The sequence below is a fragment of the Passer domesticus genome, chromosome 16 (genome assembly GCF_036417665.1).
Source record: "Passer domesticus isolate bPasDom1 chromosome 16, bPasDom1.hap1, whole genome shotgun sequence".
Taxonomy (NCBI): Eukaryota; Metazoa; Chordata; class Aves; order Passeriformes; family Passeridae; genus Passer; species Passer domesticus.
Window position 1 is genome coordinate 9,098,371 of NC_087489.1, and position 23,248 is coordinate 9,121,618.

Sequence of the window (23,248 nt, forward strand, 5' to 3'; positions counted from 1 at the left end):
GATAAACCAAGCACCTGGTTTGGGGAGAAACAGGCTCAGCTCAGCACAGAGGTGGCTGTTGCAGGTGCCCAGGTTTGGAGGGAAGGCTGCAGCTCCTGGGGGTTGTTTGTGTGGGGCTATAAGGTTTGTGCTGGGTTCTAGGGGCTGTGGGAACACCCCACTCGGAGATGCACATCAGGGAATGGGTGCACAAAGGGTCTGAAGTGTGACCAGCTTTGGTGAAAGTTTCCATAGGAAATAATATTTTTATTCGGATTTTGGACAATTTGAGGCTCCTTCTCAAATCCTTTGCCTGATGAACATTCCCCCTTTGTAAGAGCTTGGGGAATCCTGAGCTCACACAATGAAAATCCCTGATAATTATATATTTTTTCTATTTTTTGATGTTGTCATCCCAGCAGGAGTCAGAGTAAGAGAATATGTGTGACCTGCCTGTCTTTAACTTCCTGCTAGTAACAATGCCATGGGGAAGCTGGGCAGAAGAGCATCACTGCTCTGTCCTTAATTTTCCTGTACAACTGAGGATGATTTAAGAACCCAGGCACAGCCAAGACCTTTCCTCCTCCTGTGCTCATCAAGCAATCACTGCCTCATCACACCTCAGTTTCAAACACTTCATTTGCATCTGGCTGACCTTGACTGCCCTCCCTGGATGGGAAGATGAAGAGATGGAAGTGTAAAAGATTGGGATTTTATGGGTGAGTTGTGAAATAGTGGCTGGTGCAGGCTGGTTTTGTGGAAACATCGTGTGCTGTGCCATGGAGGATGAGAGTAAATTGATTAAACAGGAGATAAAAAGGGCAAGGCACCTGGTTAGCTACTGTTGAAGAAAATGTGGGGAAAAAAATACTTGTAAGAAATATGTCAGAGATGGTCATTAACTGCACTGCAGGGTCAGAGCTCTTTTAATAATTGGCCATGTAATGAATACTAGAAATGATTTAAAAAGCTCTTAAGTGACTGAGGGCTTTTAGTGAATGGTTGGGGGAAACAAAGGAGTACAGTTTCCGACGGAACTTTTATTCTAATTTAAGCATGATCCTCTTTCTGAGATAACAGCTGCTTTGAATGAACTGAAATATATTCTCCATTAGCTCTGTCAGGAGCTGGATAAAGCTTTCATTCAGGTAAACTTTAATCCAACATATGTATGTAGAATAATAAATTTAATGGGAGTCATCAAATCTATTGTATGAGTAAGGATCGTGCTTAGGACAAGAAGAAAGAGTAATTAGGAGTGGACAAATAATGAATTATAGTGGGGAAATTATAATTTATGCTGGTTTAGGGGGAATATTTAACTAAGCTAAGAAAAAAGTCTACCTTCCTTGCAGGCTGAGTTTTATAACAGAATTCTACTAGAGCAAATCTAGTAGTCCTGGGCTCCAGATAGACCTTTAGATACAAGTTTACCTCTGGTTTGAGAAAGCTCAAGGCTTGAGCAGCATTTTATGGCTTTGGTCTTGACCCTTGGGCTATAAATGCTCCTGTAAAATTAATGCCAAAGTTATAGCCTCAACAAATTTCTAGGAGTTCCAATGGAGAAAGGTCCACCTGGACTTTGAGGACAGTTTCTCAGAGCAGAACATTTCAAGTGCTATTAAACTGCGTTCAAACTCCCTTTTATTGGGGCATAAATTTCACACCCTGGTCTATCAGTCTGACACATTCTTTGAGAAGAGACAAACTTTACAAGCCACTTTAAAAATAATTTCACTGCCAGGTTTGCAGCTCTGAGAACGTTAATAAACTGAAATGGCTTTTCACCCTGCAGTAGCCACTAAATAATTATGGTTGTCTGTAGGCAGACTAATGAAACCAGCTGTTAACAGCCTAATGAGAATTTTAACCAGCCCTCTGCTCCACAGACACATCCCTTTTCTGTCCCTGATTATCCTGCACCCAGTGCTTCCCAGAAAAGTTTAATGTTGCTTGATGGTCAGGTAAAAACTGCCCTATTTTGTAGGAGTGGTGATGCTTCACGTGGGCTGCTGCCGTGCTGGGGTCACATCACAAAGTCCAGTTTCTGCAGGAGCTGGGGAGCGTGGAGAGCTTTGAGAGCACAGCATGGCAAAGCTGGTGTGGAGGGATTCTGGTTCAGTGTGCCCCTCAGTGGCAGACAGCATTAGTTATTGATAAATCTTTAGTTCAAAGATAAGATGTTGCTGTTTTGACTCTAATCTTAGGTTGCTTTCAATGCAGTTTTCCCTGGCACTTAAGATACTGTTTTTCTCTTAGTTTCAATACTCTGTCATTCCAGATGACCTTTAAAGGTCCCTTCCAACCCAAACCATTCTATAATTCCTTGGCTACATGATGAATAACAACATGTATTTTACCTTCATTATGGATGATATTACATCACGTCTGGCCTTTTGGGGCTCTTTCTTCTCCAGGTCCTTGTGACTACACTCACTCCTATATACTCTTAATTTTTTTCTGTTGCTTACCAGTAAGCATTTTCAGTTCTGCCACCCATGTTTTGAGCAAGTTTTCTGTGACTCACTGCACCAGACACCAAGTCAGTCCAAAGAAGAGCATTAGGGAGTATCCAGCTGTATATCCTCTTCTTCCTTCTCTGTGTGTGCTGCTGTTTTGAGCACTCTGGCTTTCTGAGCTCCCTCACATGTCTTGATCCTTTTCTGGATAACTAGAGGGATATCAGGATTAAATCTTGTCTCAGCTCTGAGGTCTGGCTTTTGAAGAGCCCCAGCCATCCTCTCCTACTCATCTCATCCCGGCCTTGGTGGAAATATTATGCCTTCATGGGATTGTTGTTCAACTTTGTGCATTCTGGCACTGCTTTTCAATGACAGTTTTTGAGTCTTTGAAAGGTTTCCTGGTGTGGGAATGACAATCCTTAATCCTAATGCTTGATGGGGGTTGCAGTTGCCTGGGTTGTGAAACCTCCTGAAAAACATCCATTGTTCTTTTTTCCTTGACTTTTCCTTGACAGTTTTCATCAACAGGAGGTTTGGGGATGTCTTTTCAAAGAATTTCAATGAATCTCCTGTCTGGCATTTCAAAGGGGAACAGCGGTTTGTTTTTTTTTAACCAGCACCTGCTTACAATCCAATTAACTAACTACCTTTAATTAACCATAATATATTCCAGGAGAGCAGAATAACAAGGGAACAAAATCAAGTGGTGACAACTCTGTGACTGAACCTGGACTTCCCCTTTCCCAGGTGCAGGATTCTGAGCAGCCCTGTAACCCTTTGCTGTCCACTTTGAGCTCTGCCATGCAGTGCCTTGGATTTCTGGGGAGGGAAAAGCATCCAATCCCTCAGCTCCAGGTTCACACTTGCAGTCACCTGCAAATCCAGAGGCCAGTGGGTATTTCTGTTTGTGGTTCAAGTGCCTGGGATTTGCACACTGGAGCTTTGATTTTGAAAGTTTGGGCAGCCTGGCTGCTCAGGGAGGGATCTCTCTGGCTTGAGGGTCTCTGAGCTCTGTCTTCTGTGTGAGGCTTGAATATGTTCTTTCCACATCTCCTTATCTGCAGGTTTCTTGGTGGAGGCTTTTGCAGACAGGGGAGCATGGCAGGAATGCTGGAGTTAAACAGTTATGTCCACGGTCTGGCTTTAGGTAGTTGGTTCATCTCTTAGCTTTAAAATTCTTTAAACTCCACATGTCTTCTCCTCTTACCAATACAGGACTGAGACAACACTGAGATTCTGGGATTTCCTGTGTTAGCACACTTCTAAACTGTGCACATCAGCGATAACCCAAGGCTTCACCCCCCTCATTACAAACATGGGGGGGTAGTTGCTTATACTGCTCATCTTTGCCACTGCAAGAGAGGCATTCAAAGAGCTGGATGCCCCATAGGATTCCTGTTGTGAGCTTTCCTCAAAAACGAGGTGGGATGAAGTGTGTAGGACTCATTTCTTCAGAGGGTCAGGAGAAACCTCTGAAGGCCTCCCCTAAAGGGCCTCCTTATCCAGCAGTCTGACACAGATTTGCTTCTGAAGAGCTTTGTAATTTGTCCTTATTATGTTGTATGTATGATTTAATGAAAGCCTCTTTCTCTACTGTAATTGAGCTCTTAATCTCCTCTGAAAAGCAGAGCACAATCCCTTCAGAGACGGTGTTTGAGTAACAGCCTGTTTGTGTTTCCTCTGCCGTGGTGTTGCTCATGGAGTTGCTCACTCCTTATTTAAGAGCAGAAAATAAACAGATTTCTCTGAGTCAAAAATACATCATTGATGCCACATAGAGTAGGCTGGAATAGAAAACTCTTCCACTGCCCAACTGGGCAAGCAAGATCTTCCCTGGTTCTGCAAAGAATATGAAGAAGTGAGTTTTCCTTAGTGAGCACCTGAGGCCTCATGCAGGTGATGGCACATGGGTATGGCAGCTGTCAGCAAAACAATTGGCTCTGGGCAGGTAAAAGTTGGCAGGAGATAAGAGTTGAAAGTCAAAATGACAGAATGCTGAAAAACTTGTAAGAGGAATAATGACTTCAGTGAAAATACCTCCATCTTAAAGCTTCAAAAAGCATTTTTACAAAAATGCACAAAAATGCCCTGATTTTGATCAGTCTGATCTTCCTAAATAGCATTTTACAATCAGAATTAGGAGTTGAGAGACACTAAAGAAGGCTCAACAGAGGATTTTTCATTGTGACCGTAGTACATATTTTTTACTGTGCTGTAGTTTGGAAGGAGGCCCCAAGCTCCAGCTGCAGCCTGGGGAGAATCTGTTGACCTAAACACTCCCCAAACCTGCTGTGGGACTGACCCAGAACCAGAATCTGTAGGGAACTGTGTAAAATACTTCCCACTAGAAAACAGTTGAAGCTTGATGGTGATCCACAGTTCAGACCACAGGCAGTGCCAGTAGTGACCATTTTGCTGCCTGCTCTGTGCAGAACTGGGGGCTGTGAGTGGGACAGGCTGATGGCTTTTTGGGGCACACAGAACCTTCCATCTCTACTGCCTTGTCCACACTAGAGAGTGGATTTTCCTAGAGACATACCTGGAGAGTGGGAAGGATGAAGAGCAAATCATTCCCTGCCAGTGGATGCTGTGTTTGTTGCAAACCCACGAGTTATGTCTTGCAGGAGTTCTTGCTGTCAATCCACAGAGGTTCCAGGCTGAGATCAGCTCATCTCTGTCCTTTGCCAGGAGAGTGAGGACCAGACTCTGCACCACACACTTCCAGAGCTGGAGACGAGTGGGTTGAATTCCATCCAGAGACAGGATGAGGAATGGGTTGTGTTTTGTCTTTCCATGCCCAGTAGATATCCTAATTTAAAGCTGTGCTGTCTTCCCACATTCTGCTTCTTCCTCTGAGAAGACCCATCCATTTTGTTCCTGTCCATTCCACCCATCCCTCTAAAGATCTCCATTACTGGAGTAATTGGCACTATTGGATCAGCCTTCGGTGTGATGAGCAGTGGATTTTTGTAGTCAACACGCCAATTTAAAGTGCCACAAATAAAAGATCAATTACTTCTTTCCTGGAGAAGAAATTAAGGTAAAATCTTTTCATGTTACGCACTGAGTGTACAAAGCTAAAGAGGTAGAAGATGGAAATGAGATTGTCTCCTGAGAGGAGTAAATTTGTCAATTTAGCAAATTAGAGAGAATATGCTTTCACCTTTGAAGTAGTCAGGTACAATAATGATGCCACTTCGAGTAGGCAGGGCTGGGAATTGCTCCCGTGGGCTTTGACAGATCTATGCACACAAGGGCCCGTTTGCTGGTGCCAGCCCTGGAAGCAGGGCCTGGAGAGACAGCTGGTCAAGGGCAATTTCTCTGCCTGATTTTACAGCATGTTTGACAGAGCTTTCCATTCTCTTTACATCCCTGTGGATGGTGTCCTGGATGAGACCATCCTGCCACACGCTGCCTGCCTGGTGGCACCGGGGTGGCTTCGCATGAGGCACCTGGGCCTGCAAGGGCTTTGTGCCCTCAGCCAAGGCTGTGACAGGTTAGAGGGAATTTAATGAGTTATTCAGCAGCATCAAAGGCCCTGTGAGAAGTAATTAGTGCTGTGAGATGAAATCAGAGGGTTTAATGCTTTTTGGCAGAGGATCAGGTGCTGCTGCACAAACTCCCACCCGGAGTGTGGCAGCCCAAGGCATGAGGGAGAGGGATGCGGTCCCACCCGGCTTCTTGTCCAAAATCAGCCCAAAACACAATCCCTCCTAATGCAAATAACTTATTTTTGGTGCCTTCTGTGAGAAACAGGGCAAAAATTGGTAGAGGGAGAACACCAGCCCTGAAATGCTGAGGAAAAAGAGCTCTTGTTCCACAGGGACGCTGTGGAGAGGGCTGGAGGCAGTGTGTGCCAACTGGTGGGTCCCTTCTGCAACTGCTAACGTGCTCCAGATTTTATTTAATTAATTAGCAGCAGGGGGAGAATGTGTAATCAGAGTTGTGCTGCTGGAGTAACAGGAAACAAGACGTTCTCTGGGTGCTGGAGCTGCTCTCAGGTGCTCGTGGCTGTGCTCGCCAAGGTAACGGGGCAGTGACTCAGAGGAGGAGAGGAGCAGCTGCTGGCACCCTGCCAGCCCAGCACTCGGATTTGCTGCTCCCAAGCACGGACCTCACGTCCCTGCAGCAGCTTTCCATCCAGGAATGGTGTGGGAAAGGGTGGCAAGCCCCCAGGATGTGATGAGATGAATTTTCCACATCAGCCCTTTCTTGCTGTGTTACCTCCTCCCCTGGTGAGATGACGTGCTGGGATCCCTTTCCGTAGGGCTTGTTACTAAGTAAAACATTAAGGACTTTTTCTGCTTTTTGGCCCTGATTTTGTGACACTGAAGCCTGTGATTTATTGAAAAATGTGGTCAGTCCTGCCACTTTCTCAGGAGCTGCTCAGATACCTGAAGTTAAGCAGGTTGATATTTCCCAGGTACCTTCAGCTGTAATTGCAATGTAAAATACTTTCTTCCTTTTCACTCTCATGGAAATGATCTATTATTTGATTTCTGGTACCTCCTTAGTTTGGTTAATTCCTGATAGTCCCCTTCATGTTCCCTTGAATACTAAAAAGAGGCTAATGCTAAATACTTGACAGAATCAGAAAATGGTTTGGGGATATTTGAAAATCATCATGTATTCCTGCCCTCCCTTAATTAGGCTTCTTTCCTTTTTTTCTTAGGGTGATCTTTCCCCACCCCTCTTTTTCTTTTTTTCTTTTTTTTTTTTTTAACTATGGTGCTGCTATCTCACTGCCAAGCTCACAAAGGAACCCCAAGACATCATCCGGCCAAGCAGATAAGGAATCAGATATTGTAGAGCACAAAGGTTTAATAAATACAGAGAGCTTGGGAAAAAAAGGGGTTTGCAAGATGGTGGGAATTTGCTAAGGCTAGGAGAAAGGGGATTTGGGATGGGATTACAAAGGGGAAACCCTTTTCTGAAGAGAAATAAAATACCTCGTGCTCTAAAAATATCTTAATTTATTCAGGGCAATTATAAAGAAGGAATAAGAATTTGCATTAGGTAAATGGGAAGCCCTTACAGCCAGTGGACTCTGGGCAGAACCCAGTGCAAAGCTGTGCCTGGTGCGTTTAGGCTCTGGTTTTGTCATTGTTTTCTGGTCTCTTTCACTTGAGGAATAACAGGGCAGAGCTCCAACCCAGGAAAGCATTTAATGAACTGTGGTAGGTAGCACTTGCAGGGTCTAGCTGGCTGCTGACCCTCGTGGTGGCTTTACTCCCCATATCTGTGTAACTGAGCTTCTCCCTAGGCTGTTAGAAAAGAGACATTCTTTAATTAAAACGCAGTTAACTCCAGCTTCATTAGCCCGGATCGTATTTCACTGTTCCCTGTAACACAGGCAGAGGTGGGACTTGTACTTGTTTCATTACAAATGCAAAATGCCACCGGGTGGTCGCTCCCGGGAACAGACAGTGCCTTACACTCCAGCGTTTGTCCTCGTGGAATGCCAAACCGTCCCCCTGATCCATCCTAATGACTCCATCAGCCACCCTGGAGCCCAGACAGGGCAGGGCTCTGTCCGCCCTTTGCCCTGGCAGTGCTGATCCCTCCTGGTGATGCCCTCCCCTTCTCCTGGCAGCGTGGGAGGGATGCAGAGCTGGTGTCAGAGAGCCTCAGGGCTTGAGGGTTCCTGTGTCATGTCATCGTGTTGATAACAATTTATGAACCGTGTAGTTCTTGTCTCTCAATTATTGAACTCTGGCTGCTTGCTGGAATTGGTGAAGGATGTGCAGCTGCTGGAGCCAGTCCAGGGCGAGGCTGTGAAGATGCTCAAAGGGCTGGAGCAGCTCTGCTCTGGAGACAGGCTGAGAGCTGGGACTGTTCAGCTTGGAGGAGAGAGAGCTCCAGGGAGACCTCTGAGCTCCTTCCAATGCCTGAAGGTGCTTGAGAAGACCCGAAGAGACAAGGGTATGGAGTGACAGAACAAGGGGAAATGGGTTCAGCCTGGCAAAGGACAGGTTTAGATGGATATTGGGAAGGAATTCTTTTCTGTGAGGGCAGTAAGGCCCTGGTACAGACTGCCCAGAGAGAGAGGCTGTGGCTGCCCCATCCCTGGAGGTGTTCCAGGACACTTGGACAGGGCTTGGATCAACCTGGGATAGTGGAAGGCAGGGAGGATGGAATGAGATGGTCATTAACTTCCTTCAATCCATTCTAGAATTGTATGACTGCTGAACCCAGCCAAAAGAAGAGCTACATTGCCGAGGTTAAGTGAAAAAGGGATTAAAACTACCTGTGTTTGCACTTTCAATCCCTTCCAACATCAATTAAGATTGTTCTGATAGAGACCGGGGCAGTGCTCAAACAGCTGCTGTAGCTGTTCCTAGCTGTATCCCACAGAAGGATCACAAAGGAGCCTTTGTTATTCTTCAGTCTTGGCTGAGATCTAAATCTCAGCGAGTGCAGCTCAGAAGGTGACATGTGCTGGCACTGGGGCTGCTGCATGGGATTTGTTTTTAAAAAAATGGGAGATGCAGAGGAGAGGTTCCTGAATACAGTAACTCTACCTACACCCAGAACTGAGGCATCTGCCCAGGGCTTTCATATTCACTGACTGGGAGGGAAATCTAATCAGGGCTTGCTAATTTTCATGAAGTCAAACACCTGGGATTCACTTCAGACTCGCATTTTCCTGGAATAATTCAATACAAATGCTGTATATTTATACACAGGCACTTGACTTTTTTGTTGTTTGATGAGACTACAATTTGTCTTCCTCTTGTGGTTCCTGCAATCCTTCCTCTCCTGTGGTTTGCAGTTGAATTACCAACCTCTACCCCAGGAATATTCTTCTGTTATGTTTTGGATATTGTTGTTCTTCAAAGGAAAGCAAACAATGCTAGTTTAAGCCAGCCCTCTTCCTAGGCAGATTTTATTGGAACCAAGTCCTGCTTCAAACCAGAATCCAATCTCCTCTCCATTGTTGTGTACCTCTATTATTTTTCTCATCATTGCTTTTCCATTTCTTATTACTATGCAGCTCTCAGTCTTGAGAAACATCATTCAGAGCTACACAGAAGTCACATACTGCTGCTTTTTTATTCATATCTGCTTGTTACTTAATCCCAACCAACTCTCTATTGAACATCTGCTTTTACCTGGGCTGGCAGGTGTACTTTTTAGCTGCAAATATTGCAAATCAGGGGTGCAGAATTTTTTTTACTCTGTGAATCTGATCAAGGTCCTTTTCCAGTGTGTCACTGAACATTGAATTCTCCCTTTCTCCCAACTACCTCCAGTGCTGTTTTTGGCTAAGATAAACCAGACAGTGCTGTTCGGAGTCAGTCCCTACCTGTTTTTCCATCTCATCCAGTGGCTGGTGTAGGATGGCTGGTTGGGTTGTGCAGACAATGCACTGCACCTTCCCCTGCTGGTGTCCAGCCTGGGTCATGGCATGCTGGATCCATGGGATCCATCTTTTGCCATGGCATGTGATCCTCCATGCAGCAGGGATAAAAAGCCCAGCACTGGGGAACCCCAGGTGCTGCAGCAGTGGTATTTCTGGGAGAAACTCAGAGCTGTGCATGGCCAGCTTGATGTCTGAACTGGTGAGAGCCCCAGGCCTGATGTGCTGAGCCCAGTGCCACGACCAGTGCTCACCCTGGCTGGGACACTGAGCCAAGGAGCTTTGCAAGAATTGTTTAGCTTGGAAAAGCTCTCAAAGTTCATGGAGTCCAACTGTCCCCCAGCACTGCCAAGCTCACCACTAAACCATGTCCCCAGGTGCCACATCCACACTTCTTTTAAATCCCCCCAGAGATGGTGGCTCCAGTGCCCTGGGCAGCCTGTGCCAGTGCTGGACAACCCTTTTGGTGAGGAAATTCTCCTAATATCCACTCTAAGCCTCCACTGTTGTAATTTGGGGCTGTTTCTTCTTGTGCTGGTGGTTGTTACCTGGGAGAAGACACTGTGCACACACACAGGGACAGATGGGCATGGGAATGGGAATTCCCTTTGACTCCTCAAGTAGAACCCCAAGTGGATGGTCCTTTTTTATTGCACAGCAGGTGAAAACTGAAGCAGTGAGATGTATCCTAACCAGAGAGGTGGGGATAGAAAGATGCTTTGAAAGGGGATAAAAGTTGCTGCCAGGCTTTCCTCTGTGAGCAAGTCCAATTTCTTTCTTTCTTTCTTTCTTTTTTTTTTTTTTTTTCCTTGTGTTGCTGTGTTATTCCTCCGTGGGCAGGAGGCTGCAGGCATTTCAATTTTCTTCAAGTCCTTGTTTCAAAAAGGGCCCAAAATATGTTCTCTTCTCAGAGGCAGTAAACAGCAAGTGCACAATGCAGCTTCTCTAAGCCTCTCTTCTCCTGTCTCAGGGAGAAAGGAATTCTCCAAGCCCTAGAGCCTGACTCACTCGCTGTGTGAGCATGAATTAACCAGGAATGTTCGAGAATTATTCCTGAATAATTCATGAACCTGAATTAATCATGCATTTTCATGAATTATTCATGAATAACTCATGGAAATGCAAGGTTTATTCATGCTCCAAAAAACCCAAGGCTTTTTCTCTTCTCTTCTGCTCTCTCTCCCTGTAAGAAACAGACCTGAAACAAGCTAAGGAAAAAAAATAATATATGTATATGGGAAAAGAACAGGAATAATAATGCTGAAACAAAACAACCAGGAAAAAAGAAAGCAAAAGCTCTTTTTTTTCTTTGCAGTCGGGACAGCAGGTGGGAGCTTTCCAAGCCAGACAAAGGAGACCTGACAAGGACCTGTGGTGAAGGGACAAGCCCAAGGCAAGGAAGTGTCCGGTCACCTCCTCTCCTGGAACAGGCAGCAGGGACCTGGAGAGACAGGAGACATCTTGCACGACTCAACACCTGGAGCAGTGCTAACCAGGCAAGGAGCAGCTCTGTTGCTATCAGGATTGTGATGTCTCTCTTTTTTTCTCTCTCTGTTTGTGATTTTGTGTAGTTTTGTTGCATTCATAAGGGTAAAATGAACAACTGGTTTGGGGAAGGAAGATGAGTGTGTTTTCTTTAAATGTTAAAGGAAAACCCCTCCAGAGAGCTGTTTGGGCTGGGGTTGTTTGCTGTCTGGAATGTGGAGCTCTGTTTCTGAGAGGGAGAGGGCTCAGCTATGCATTTATCCCAGTTTCTGCTCTGTAGCATTCCCTGTGTTTGGCAGAGGGCTGGGGGCAGCTGCCTGCTGCAGGGAAGGGGATGTGGGGAGACAGGCACACAGATCATTTGTATATGGTGCTTCCCGATGAAAAATCAGTGCCAGGGTGTGTATCAGTCAGGAGAAAAGGGTTGGAGAAAAGCAGGTGTGAGACTGTGCCAGCAGGGCAGACTGGCAGGTCTTGGGGTTCCTGCAGAGAGCTTTGCTGCAGCTGATGGTGGCTGAGATAGGGAAGGAGAAAGTTCTCCAGGGTGAACTTGAACCTTCCAAGTGAGAGGAATCACATCCAGGCAGGACTTTAATGGGGGTTTGGAGGCAAAACAAGAAACTGCAATAAACTGGGTCCTAGCTGCCTTTTCTGCCAGGTCCAACTCTCCTCTGCCTACCCCAGCTCCCTCCCATCTTCTTTGGACACTGTAGCCATTCTCCGCCTGGTGCTCAGCACGTGGGCTCAGCCCTGTCCCCAGAACCTTTCTGCCAAATCCTGCTGCTGAGCAGAGCAGGCAAGACTGGGGTGAAGCTGCCAGGGCCCTTAGGAGCTGGAAAGAAACTGCTCCTGAGCTCAGCAGCCCTCGGCTCCTCAGCTGCTCCTCTGGCACAGGAGGTTTTGGAAATCCCCACCAGTGTGACTCTCCAGTTTCTCAAGGGGCAGAAAGAGAAAGCTCAGTGGGCAGAGCAGTGGGCCAGGACTTAGGATCCAGCTCCTTGCAGCTTTGTTGCTTGACTGCCTTAGACATATCTATCACTGGCCTGTGCCTCAGTTTCCCCATGGGTGAAATGAAGGGAATTTTCTGTTCTTCTTATCAAAGCATTTTGATGTTTACTGGGGGAAATTATTATGCAGGCAGAGGAATGATCATTTCCGGGAATACCCCTGGGTATTTTTGAGTCTGTTCTCTGCACTGCCTTGATATCACACAGACACTGCCCTGCACTGGAGCAAACTGCTGTAGATCCACTGAAGTCATTTGGGCTGTGTTGGTCCACGGGGCAGAGGAACCAGCCTGAGTCTCCTCAGTGGCTTGTTCAGCATCTGCTCAAAGTGTCAGCTGTGAGGGCTGCCTGATCCCCGGTGAGACCTGGCATGGCTGTCACTGCAAAGGACACTTGGATGCACTGGAGGCATGTGGTGCTGTACTCAGTCAGACCCAAGACAGCCTCCCAGCAAAGGGCTTTAGGATGAGGCCAGCTCAGAGGGGTGGGAATGGGAACAGAGAAATAACTGGTAGAGAAAATGCAGCGCCAGTATTTTATATCTGCAGGTTGTGCTGGCCTGGGTAAAGCACAGCTTGTGAACAGTCCCACCCACAGCAGAGCCCAAACCCCTGTGGTGACATTCCCATAGTGTCCCTCTGCTCCAGGTGGGCAGCCCTGATGTCAGCCAAGCTCTACGTGCTCATCAGCTGGCCTGATGGCAGCCGGGTCATCAACATGGAGAACATCAAGGAGCCCCGCAAGCCCTTCCACCTCTACACTGTGGGGGAACAGGTCCTGGCCCGCTGCCCTGGCTTCAGTGGGCTCTACTGGGGTGTGGTGGAAGGCATAAGTGGTAAGTGACACCCCCCCGGCCTGGGTTTGCAATTTGGGGCTGCTCAGGAGCAAGCTTCCAAGGAGGAGTTCAGTGCTGAAAGATCTTCTCTTCCTCCAGAGCATAAAGGTGTTTTGGAGAAGAAGCTGCTGGAAGATCGACAGCTCCTGGAGAAGTTAAGTGAGTGAGGGCTTTTGAACACTGCACCTTTCTACTTCCATGGGGCTTTTTGGGTGGGAGGATGGTGAGCATGTTGTAGTGGCATTATAAATTTCACATCACTGCAATCAGTGTACAAAGCACTGAGTGGACATGGAAGATACACACATTGCTGCCCCATTGCACATCCTCAATATCTCCCTTCCTTTCAGAAGAAGAACCAGCTGTCCACAGCATGATGCCGTCCCCACCAAAAAAATCCAGGAAAACCTTTCCAAAATGCACCCCAGGGAATGCATCCAAGAAATACACCAGTGACAGGACCTATCCTGCAAAGCCCCTGCTGAGGGTGGCTGAGGCCAGCCTGCCCCACGATGCCAGCAGCTCCTCCATCCTCAAGGACAGGCGTGTCCTGGGAAGTGTGGCAGGAAGCCCCCGCTCGCTGGCAGCTGCCCCCCACCCAGCCAGTGCCTTCACACCTCCATCCACCTTCATCACCATGGCCGTGCCAGGGCCAGGGACTTCCCAGAGTGAAGAGGACAGGGCTGGTCCAGCTGCCAGAGGTAACCTTGGGTTCTGGCTCTACTGCCTGGTCCTGAGTGACAGGGTGGGATGGGGACTTGCAGACCAGTCAGAGAAAGTCTGCTTTGCTCTGGGGCTGCATGGGCTTTGTCTCAGAGCTGCAGAGGTTGGACATGGCATTTCCTGCTCCTTTCCACCTGGGAGATCTGTTACAGGGGGGCTGTCTAATGGGAGATGCAGTGTCTCTGCTCTGTCTCCTGGCCTAGCAGTTCTCTCCCCCAAGCCAAAAGACAATCTGAATGAATGCCTGCCTGAATAACTGAAATTCCCAAAAGCTCTGCGTCTCCATTAGTCAAACCTTCTCATATTTGCCTATTTCCCTATTTTTCCACCCACTTCTACACCCATTAAATGCATTTATGAAAATATGCTGGTGTCTTATTTACCTGCTGACTAACAGCAGCATCCAGAGACAAATTGTCTCTGCTTGCCTTGCCCCCACCATATCATTTGCACTGGGAACAGAAGCCCTTGAGATGGCACCTTTTTCTAATAACAAATCCCCATTGATCAGTCCTGGAGAGCCTGTCTGGATCACTGTTATGCAAATGGAATAACGTGTTGCCATGCAGTCTAGCATGGGTGCTTAGATAATCTGTTCTGGAGACAGAGGGATTCAGGACCTTTTCAACAGCTGATTCTTCAGCTTGTCTCCCACCCCTGCTGCAGATTACGTTGCCCTTCCAATGAAGAGGAAGTCAGATGGCATCTTGTCCCCATGCCAGCAGCAGATCTGTCTGAACAGGTAACACCTGAAAGCGCAGTAAGGAGCCTGAATGTTTCACAGCACACATATTGATTTCTGTCCACTCTGTCTCCATTCTTTGGCTGTGCTTGCTTTAGGTAGGTGCTCATGGAGGTTAAACCCAAAGCACAGAAGAGAATAGGAGTTTGTGTGGGCACATACAGCATAGAAATGAGCCTGTGCTCTGAAGTCCTGATTCCGTGGTGGGTCAGGGGGAGGTGCCCCATATCTGTGTGCCAGGGGGATGCACAGGACTTTGTTCACATCAAGAACCCCTCATCTTCCCTCTTGTCTATTTTATTCTTGTTGCAAATGAAACCAGAATTTACTCTGCTTTGAATTCCAGATAATTCTCCTCAGGAATGAATTTGAATATGAGCACAAAGCTGTTTGTGGCAGTGCTGTGTAGCTTGCTTGTTTCTTCCAGCCGCGAGGAGCGAAAGATTGATGCTTTGCAAGAGATGGATGGCTTTGAGAGGGTTCACAAAAATTTCAGTCCTGGTGAGGTGGAAAGGTAATTAGCAAAAGGAGGCACTTGTTCCTAACTGTGTTCTTCTCCTCACTACAAAAGTGAGCAATGAGATCACAGATGGGTGACAAAGTGGGGCAATTTTAAACTCCAAAGTTGCTGAGTCTCTTTACAATTGAGCCAGATGTTTCTGATTGTAGGGCTTGGATTTAGAGATGCAAGAAGGCTCTAAAACAGTGCAGAAACTACATAGCTCTTGTCTATACCAATCAAAATATGGTTGTGTGTTCCTTGTTTTATTGCTCATTACTTTGATAGCCAGTATCCAGTGATAAAGTGACGCTAGGGACAGTTTTCTTGCAAAGAAATGGGTGCCAAAAAAATCCAAGTTATGGTTCTTGTACTGTCATTTCCCACAAGTCTGTTGTTTAATACCACAAATATGTGTGTACTGAGGGTTGCAAGACAGGCTTTATGTCTTTCCTTACAACTGTGAAGAAAATTGAGCATCAAAGTCTCCATGTATGCATGCCAAGGGGGAGTTGAGGGTTAAACTGAACATTCCTGAGCACTGAAAAGTCCAGACCATGTAATTTTTCTCTCCTGCCTTGCTCCTCACCCAGGAATAGTTGGAAAGGTTGATACTCTGTCAGAGAAGTTGTCCTGCCCTGCTGGCAGAAGGCATCTAATCACTGCTTGGGTGGAGGAGCGACATCCACAGTGATGACATGATGTCTTCTTGCCTTTACACAAGCAACTTTAATTTTTCAGGGTGGAGAAGATGGAGCAGCTTGAAAGGATGGTGTTGGACCTCCAACAGGACGTTCTCTCTCTGAAGAAGAAGGTGCAGAGGCTGGAATCCCTGTCCTTCCAGGAGGAGCCGCACCGACAGCCATGTGAGGTGGTGGAGCTCTTCAACGGCTACACCAAGGAGCAGCTCAAAGAGACCATCAGGTTTGACCAGAAAATCAGCACAGCCTGCAAGACTCTGCTCTACAAACTCTTCACCTCTGACTACATCCAGAGCCACTCCATCACGGGGCGCAGGGGCAACACCTTCCGGGAGGCGAAGCCCATGATGGACGAGCGCTGCATCAAAATCATCAGGGTGCTGCTGAAGCAGAAGTTTGGGGATCACCTCAGTGACACCGTGATCACAGAGAAGATCCAGAACGTGCAGAAAGCCCTGAGGCAGAAGTTTAAGACAGAATGTCTCTGAGGCATGGGGGATTTGGTGTCTCCTGCCATTCCCGTGCGTGTCCCTGAGCAGCCTTCCCAGGAGAGATGAGCTGAGTACTGCTGCTTAGTAGATTTTCCCCAGGGAGCCAGCCCAAGTAAACCATGTGCTAAACACAGCTCAAACACTGCCAAACCTCTGCCTCCACTAACCGAGCAGGAACTGGGCTCAGCTTGGCTCAGTTTTTGCACTCCACAAATTCCTTCCCATCCAGTCTGTGTGCAGACCTCACTGTGGGTGCATGGAATCACCTCTCTGACTCTGATGAATGTGCTCAGAGGCTTCAGGGCTCCTTCTGAGTCCAAGAATGGTTCAGGAAGGTAGCTCTGTTCCAGACTGCAGAAATGTTGGCTTTGGGATGGGGAACCCAGCTGCAGACAGACTTTGTCACCCAATGTGGCTTCTTTCTGTCTGCCTTTGGTTGCCTCGTTCTGCCTGTGGGACAATATTTACTCTTTGCTCACAGTGAATGTTTTATTTCCAGCACTAACAGAAAGGCAGACTCATTAAAACGACATCTTAAAACATTCAGAAAAAGATAACTTGATTTTTTTTCTCTTTATTTTAATGTAATTATATGGAGGAGTTGTCTTCCCTAACAAAAGCCTGCTGAACAAGAGAAGGGGTCACCTATGGAAGTTACATGAATTTTCCTTCCAATATCAGATTATTTCCATACAGGAGAAATCCCTTACATTTCTACGACACAAGAGTGAGGGATGGAGGACAAAATATGGCCCAACTTTGCTTCAAAGATATACATCTTGTGGACACTGTCACTGTTATTTAAATACAGTATTTTTATCCTAGATAAGAAGTGCCAAGTACAACCAGACCCTTTGCTGAAGGTCTAGAAAGACACATCTTTTCCTAAATAATTCAGAGCTGGAGTGTGGGTGGGTTAAAATTGTTCTAAACGTTAAAAGAATGAGATGCTGACACCAGTCCAGCACTTAACAGAAGTGCTGCAAAATACCAAACATTCCCTTTTACAGAGGCTTCTCAGACAAGGAATTGGTTTTCTCAGCTTAATTTTTAAATTATTCAGGAAGAGAAATGCCAGTGGGTTTGCATTAATCAAAACATTTGGTTTCATTTATATGTTTTGTTGTGTTTTCAAGTATTTAATTTCTTCACAGTTACATGAGAAATAATAATGCAAAATAAATGTATTGGAGAAACAAGGAGCTGTTTTGAAAGGGGGGGAAAAAAGAAAGGTGTTATTCTCAGAATTTTCCTCTCCCTTCAGCCTTTTTTTCTTTTGAGTTCATCCATTAAAGTGGGGTTAATGCTGTGATGTGTTTTGGTTTTGGAGGGAGATAGGCTTGCTAATGTTTCTGGCACTATTTTCATCAGATGTTTCTAACAGTCATGTTAAATTTCAGAAGTAGCTACTAAAGATATTCCTTCTGTTTTCCCAGTGCAAATGCTTTTCCTAACTATTGTGCAAACACATTGGTGGTGGTTTCTCCTTTGTAGGGACCTTGGCCTGAGCAGCATCTGGAGCAAGTCTGCTGTGGTCACTTAGAGCCCAGAGTGCAGCCAGCCCTGGAAAATCCACTGAAACTGAGCAGAACTGCCCCAAAACCTCCTCAGTGCAGAAACACACCTTGAAATCCACCAGCCCTGCCAGAAACCTGGGACCTTAGGCTGGAATCACTGCTCAGGAAAATGCCTGTTTTTAGTGTTAACAGAGAGAAGATTGAGGAGGCACAACCAGCCTTATCCTGCAGAACCTTAAAGCTCATCTTGTTCCACACCCTACCATGGGCAGGGACACCTTCCCCTGTCCCAGGCTGCTCCAAGCCCTGCCCAACCTGGCCTTGGACTCTTCCAGGGATGGAGCAGCCACAGCTTCTCTGGACACCCTGTGCCAGGGCCTCTCTCAGTCTTTCCTCCCCATGTTCATCATATCCCTCACCAAGCTGCAGCCTGGAAAGCCAGCTCATGAACGCTATTTATTAAGAGAAGTGCTGCTGCTGTCCTCCCCCGCTGAGCCCCCTCTGAGGAGCTGCAGATCATTACTGTGAGCAAAGGGAGAAAAAAGAGCCCGGGCATGGACTCGCTGCGGGGTGCCACGGCTCCCAAAACACGCAGCTCTAATCACCTCCTCTAGAAGCAGATGAGCTGGGTGACCTTTCTGCTTAAAAAACCCTTTGGTGGCTCCCTCAGGGGTGACTTCCCAGCCTAACACTCTTGCTGGTGTTCAGGAGTGCTCGTGGTAAGTGGGCTGATGGATGCTCTGCACCTCCGTGGGCAGCACAGCCACAGCACTAATGAGCCAGCGCTCAAATGGGCCCTTCTCGGCTGTGAAAGTTGTCCTCAGATACTCTCAAAGGCTTTGATGTGGCAGAGAGGGTTGAAGAACGGCAACGCAGGCGGCTTTTTTGTCAAATTTCATTTTTTAAAGTATTTGTGAGCCGGAGGCAGCGCTTGCAGGCTAATTGGGAGCACGGGCAGCCGCCGGATCAAACGCCAGCGCCAGGATGCCGATGCTCTCACCTCCCTGAACTCTCCAGCTCTGGCTAATCAGCCTCGAGAGGGAGGATCACACAGCACTGGCATGTGGCATTCCCCAGGGGATGCAGGGGTCAGGGCAGATGGAGGAGGAGGAGGAAGGTTTGTGCCAGAAACGATTCACTCAGGGATGTTCAAAGCCTGTGTCTGTCAAGCGGTGAAGGGCAGCTCCATTGAATGGAATTAACTTCCCACTTTAAATGAATTGCCAGGAAAAAGTGGACAGCACTTGCTGTTGAGATTAATTACTCTGCTGAATCTGCAGCATCTTGTTAAAAAATGGTTTTCCTGCTCATCTTCTGGGTGAGGTGGGTGCAGGAGGGTGTGGACAGTGAAAATGAGGGTCAGAACTCAGGGGAGGTCTCCAAGGAGGTTTTGCATTTGGTTCAAAAGCAAGAGACATGGTGCCTGTCAACATTTGCAGAAGCAGGATGGGAATGGAGCATCCAGACCTCTCTCCCTCCAGGAGGAGCTGGAGCAGCAGGGCTGAGCTCGGGTTTGATTCCCCTGGGATGTGCAGGGACCTCAGTGGGCTGTGGGGTTCTCTGAGGGCCCTTGGTCCCCAGCACCCCAAAACTGCAATGGGGCCCTGCCACACCCCACCACCTGGGTACACCTCTGTTGTTTCCTTAGGAACCAGCTGAAAGCTGCATGTTAGTCACTGGCAGCTATACACAGGTTTTCAGGGAAAGATGGGAACCTTTCCAGCCTGCTCTGTAACAACCTTTCCATTTTCAGCTGGGCCAACATGATGCTTCTAAAATTTCGTAAAAATCATGGAATTGTTTGAGTTGGAAGGGATCACTAAAGGGCTTCTAGTTTCGACCCCCTGCAATGAGCAGGACATCAGGTTGTTTAAAGCCCCATCCAACCTGACTGTGACTGTTTCCAGGAATGGTTCATCAACAGCTTCTCTGGAAACCTGTGCCAGTGTTTAAAAAAAAAATCCAGTTGTAGAGGTGCTGCTAGCAGCATGCTTTTTTGTGGGAAAAAAAACCCAGCCCAAACAAGAGGGAGATTCTTTGGTGTTTAACCACATTTATTTAAAATTAATTTCCTTGACCCTGCCAGGGGGGTTCCATGTTCAGTACAGGCAGATTTTAATTTTCCTATTACGTGGTCTGTAGGAAACACTCACTGCTGAGTCTCTCAATGGCTGCACCGTGTGCATCCCCCAGAAACCAAAACACATTCACTTAATGGCATGCAGACTGTGAGTATCAGATAAAGGAATGATGTTAAAATGGAGCTGAATCCCTCCCTGGGTTTTAATCGAGGCTTACAAAGCCTGGCTGCCTTTCCATGAGCCCCAGACAGCCATTGCTGAGCCTGCCTGGTGTTCCAGTCTGGTTGGATACACTTGGAAGATCCTCTGCACAGGAGGAGAGGTGCAGTGGGTGGTGGAAGTGTCTTGGTTTGACATCCTCCATCACGCAGCTGCAGGAGCAGGGAGATCTCAGCTGGGGGATGAAAGTATTACCAGAAGGACAAGCCTTGGCCTGTGTGAGCTTGGAGTTGTGTGCCATTTCCTACTGTCACCCACACACAAATACTCTGTGTCACAGGAAAACTTTTTTTTTCGTTTTTTGTTTTGTTTTGTTCTGGTAAGTCTTTGTCTTGTTTGGTTTCAAGAAGCCAGTAAAAATAAAACAATCCACATAGAGTGTGGTCCCAGAGCTGTATCTGGACAGTATTTTGATAAAAGTAAGTTTTTATATAATTTTACTTTCTTCTTGAAATCATATCTGGTTTTGGTTTTGGTTTTTGGATTTTTTTTGTGGTTTGGGTTTTTTTTTGAGAGTGCATTCCCATACCTGAGAGGTGAACAAATACATCACATTTTGTACTTAAAGCAGTCTTTTATGTCTTTGCCTCAGTCGTATATTCATCACACTTCATTTTAACCAGTATTTCTCTGTCTGCAGTGTGTGATTACATTATTCCAACTCACATTTCTCCATCTCCCCCACCTTTTCAGAGCTGAATGGAACTGGGGAGATCATTATTAAAACACAGAAAGCAAAGAAATAAAATTAACCAGAGCACCAGTTCTTTATGTGCTGAATACACTGAGGAAATAAAAGGACCTTCCACTTCTAATAAAATCTGGATGTGAATTGCCTTATAAAAGCTTGGATGAATTATATTCAGAGGCCAAAAAGAGAGAAGAGAGAGAGTTTGGAGCCCTCCACCAGCAGGACACTCTCCCTGCTTTGGTGTGCAGCCCAGTGGAAATGCCAGGAGAGCTTTGGGACCAGGTGAGATGCTCTGCTCAGAGGATGAGCTTCAGGCCTGGATGCAGCACTTGAGTCACAGGCCACGGGCTGTTAAAGTCCCTCCCAGTGAAATATTAGTCCTGCTGAAGTTGCTGGAGCTCTTCCTGCTGCCTCCTGAGCTCTCAACCCTCCCTTTGCTTCTTGCCCAAGTTGCTGGGTGGTGGAGGAAGGACCCTGCAGGGGTGTGGTGACTTCTGAGCCCTGTTATTGCCCCAGTCTGATCTCCCAGGGTCCCAGGAAGGTTTTGGGATATGGACATGGCTTCTCAGCCTCATCTGTGTGCTGGAAGATGAAAGTGGTGAGGGACATGCCCCAGGTGCCCTCTTGTCACCAGCACCTTCCTGCTGTCCCAGGAGATGCAGTCTGGTGATGTGCTCACCTTTAAGGATCTGTTTGAAGGTGTGGGCTTTTCTTTTGGCCCAGGGGTTCAGCTGAAGCCAAGGGGACTGTGCCTAACTGAGTAATGGAGAGATTAACAGCACAGAAAGCCTGGCCTGCACGGTGCTCATTGATTGTTTCTCTTAAATATACGCAGAGCAGCCCAGTGTCAGGCATCTGAGGGGAGAGGAGACTGCAGAACTGATGTACTCCTGCTAATGAATAATCGTTAAACTCCGAAGGAGTTTATTATTATTGCCATTAATTCTGGTTGTACTGTGCCTGGAGACAAGGAAGGTGGAGAAAGATGAGTTCATGACCTACATATTACAGACTAGATTTTATCCTGGTAATATGAGAAAATCGATCATTTCTTAAGTGAGAGGACTGATAAAATCACTGACTTCTGAGGAGCAACATCATTGCTTTTATGTGTTCAACAAGCTCACTGGGATGGTGCTGGAGAAGGGGCAAATCCCTCTTCTGGACATCCTAAGGTCAAGAATTAATTTGCCCTCAGTTTCCCAGAGGGAGGAGGGAGGCAGGAAACACCATCAGTGTTCACACCTTTGCTTATATTCGGATTTCTCCTCCATGCCAACCATGAGGTTTGACTTACCCTGAACTCAGAATAAAAGTCAAGGAAAGCCATAGGAAGATCCCTCCAGCCATAACAGGGGTGGACCCAAGACAGGGATTTAATGTTGTTCCTTAAGGTGTTTTGGATCAAGAGTAAAATGCTGTCATGATCTGAGAACCCTGCTCTTCTTCACACTCCCCAAATGACTCCAGCACATTCCTGAACAAGAGGATTCCTTCCTCTCCTGGAAACTAAAAAGTGAAAGACACAAACCACCCACAAAAAATATCTGTTGTCATTTGTGCAGATCAAAAGGGAGGTGCAAACAGCTCTCTGCCTTTTGGCTCTTTGATCACGGTGTTTCCCAAGTCTCTAGAGCTGAACCAGGAAGAAGTTGGGTTTGCTTTCTGCAGAAGTGCTGCCCTCCCACGTGGAGATGTTTCTGTATTTCTTGGCTCAGAATGGGAGGAGCAAATATGAATGTGTTCATGACCCTTCCCATGAGATCTTTAGGGTGAAAAATGGAATCAATCACTTCAATGGGTTGTCTTGGTAGAGGAATTTTCCACCTTACTGTAGTCCAGTCATTGATTCAATAATTCCTGTTTATATAATACCCAGTACTGGTTTAGTCAATGCTCTGAGGAGTGGGCTAGGAATGCTTATAGGAGTGGGAGGGAAAGTAATTCCTGAGAAAGCCAGGAGCAGACCTATTCTTGTGAATAATTTGAAAGTCGGAACTGTCATCTCCATATTTTTCCTATAAATGCTTCACACTCTGACCCACATTTTTGTGCTTGCACAGCTTGGAGGACTGTGTTTACCAGGTCACTTGAGAGCCACCAATACAAACCAGGGAAATGTGGGCATTTGCAAAGAGCTGAGAGAGGGTTGGGACCTAGCAGCACTGTTCTTTGGGAAAAACAACCCACTAACCCTGCCTGCCCTGGCAAAACTGTGTCGTAAATCTGGACTAATCTTTGGTGACAAATGGCCTGGAAAGTGGGAAAGGAGAGAGCTCATGCTCTTTTGTAAGAATAAAGATGAGTTAATTCTTGATTAGGAAAGACAGCAAGTGGAGGCACTTCCAGCTGCATGGACATTGTCTTGACATTGCCTGTAAAATGCCTAATGATGACAGTATGAATTAGCTACTGAACATGTTTTATTGTGTTTTGTGGTCCCCAGGGCAGACATG

The 23,248-nt window shown here is 46.7% G+C and overlaps 1 protein-coding gene across 11 annotated transcripts; it reads left to right on the plus strand.

The window, feature by feature from the left end:
* Positions 1-163: 163 nt before the first annotated feature.
* Positions 164-19,426, plus strand: LOC135282066 (uncharacterized). 11 transcript variants are annotated; one of them, XM_064391560.1, is made up of 8 exons: positions 164-698; positions 11,117-11,297; positions 12,941-13,128; positions 13,228-13,287; positions 13,479-13,829; positions 14,518-14,593; positions 15,021-15,107; positions 15,834-19,424. In XM_064391560.1, the coding sequence occupies exons 3-8, from the start codon at positions 12,954-12,956 to the stop codon at positions 16,279-16,281; spliced, it is 1,197 nt and encodes a 398-aa protein (XP_064247630.1). In that variant the 5' UTR covers positions 164-698; positions 11,117-11,297; positions 12,941-12,953; the 3' UTR covers positions 16,282-19,424. The 11 variants fall into 11 exon arrangements, with proteins under 11 accessions (XP_064247630.1, XP_064247634.1, XP_064247632.1 ...); XM_064391564.1 differs by lacking the exon at positions 164-698 and adding an exon at positions 4,821-5,481; XM_064391562.1 differs by lacking the exon at positions 164-698 and adding an exon at positions 5,815-5,937.
* Positions 19,427-23,248: the final 3,822 nt, after the last annotated feature.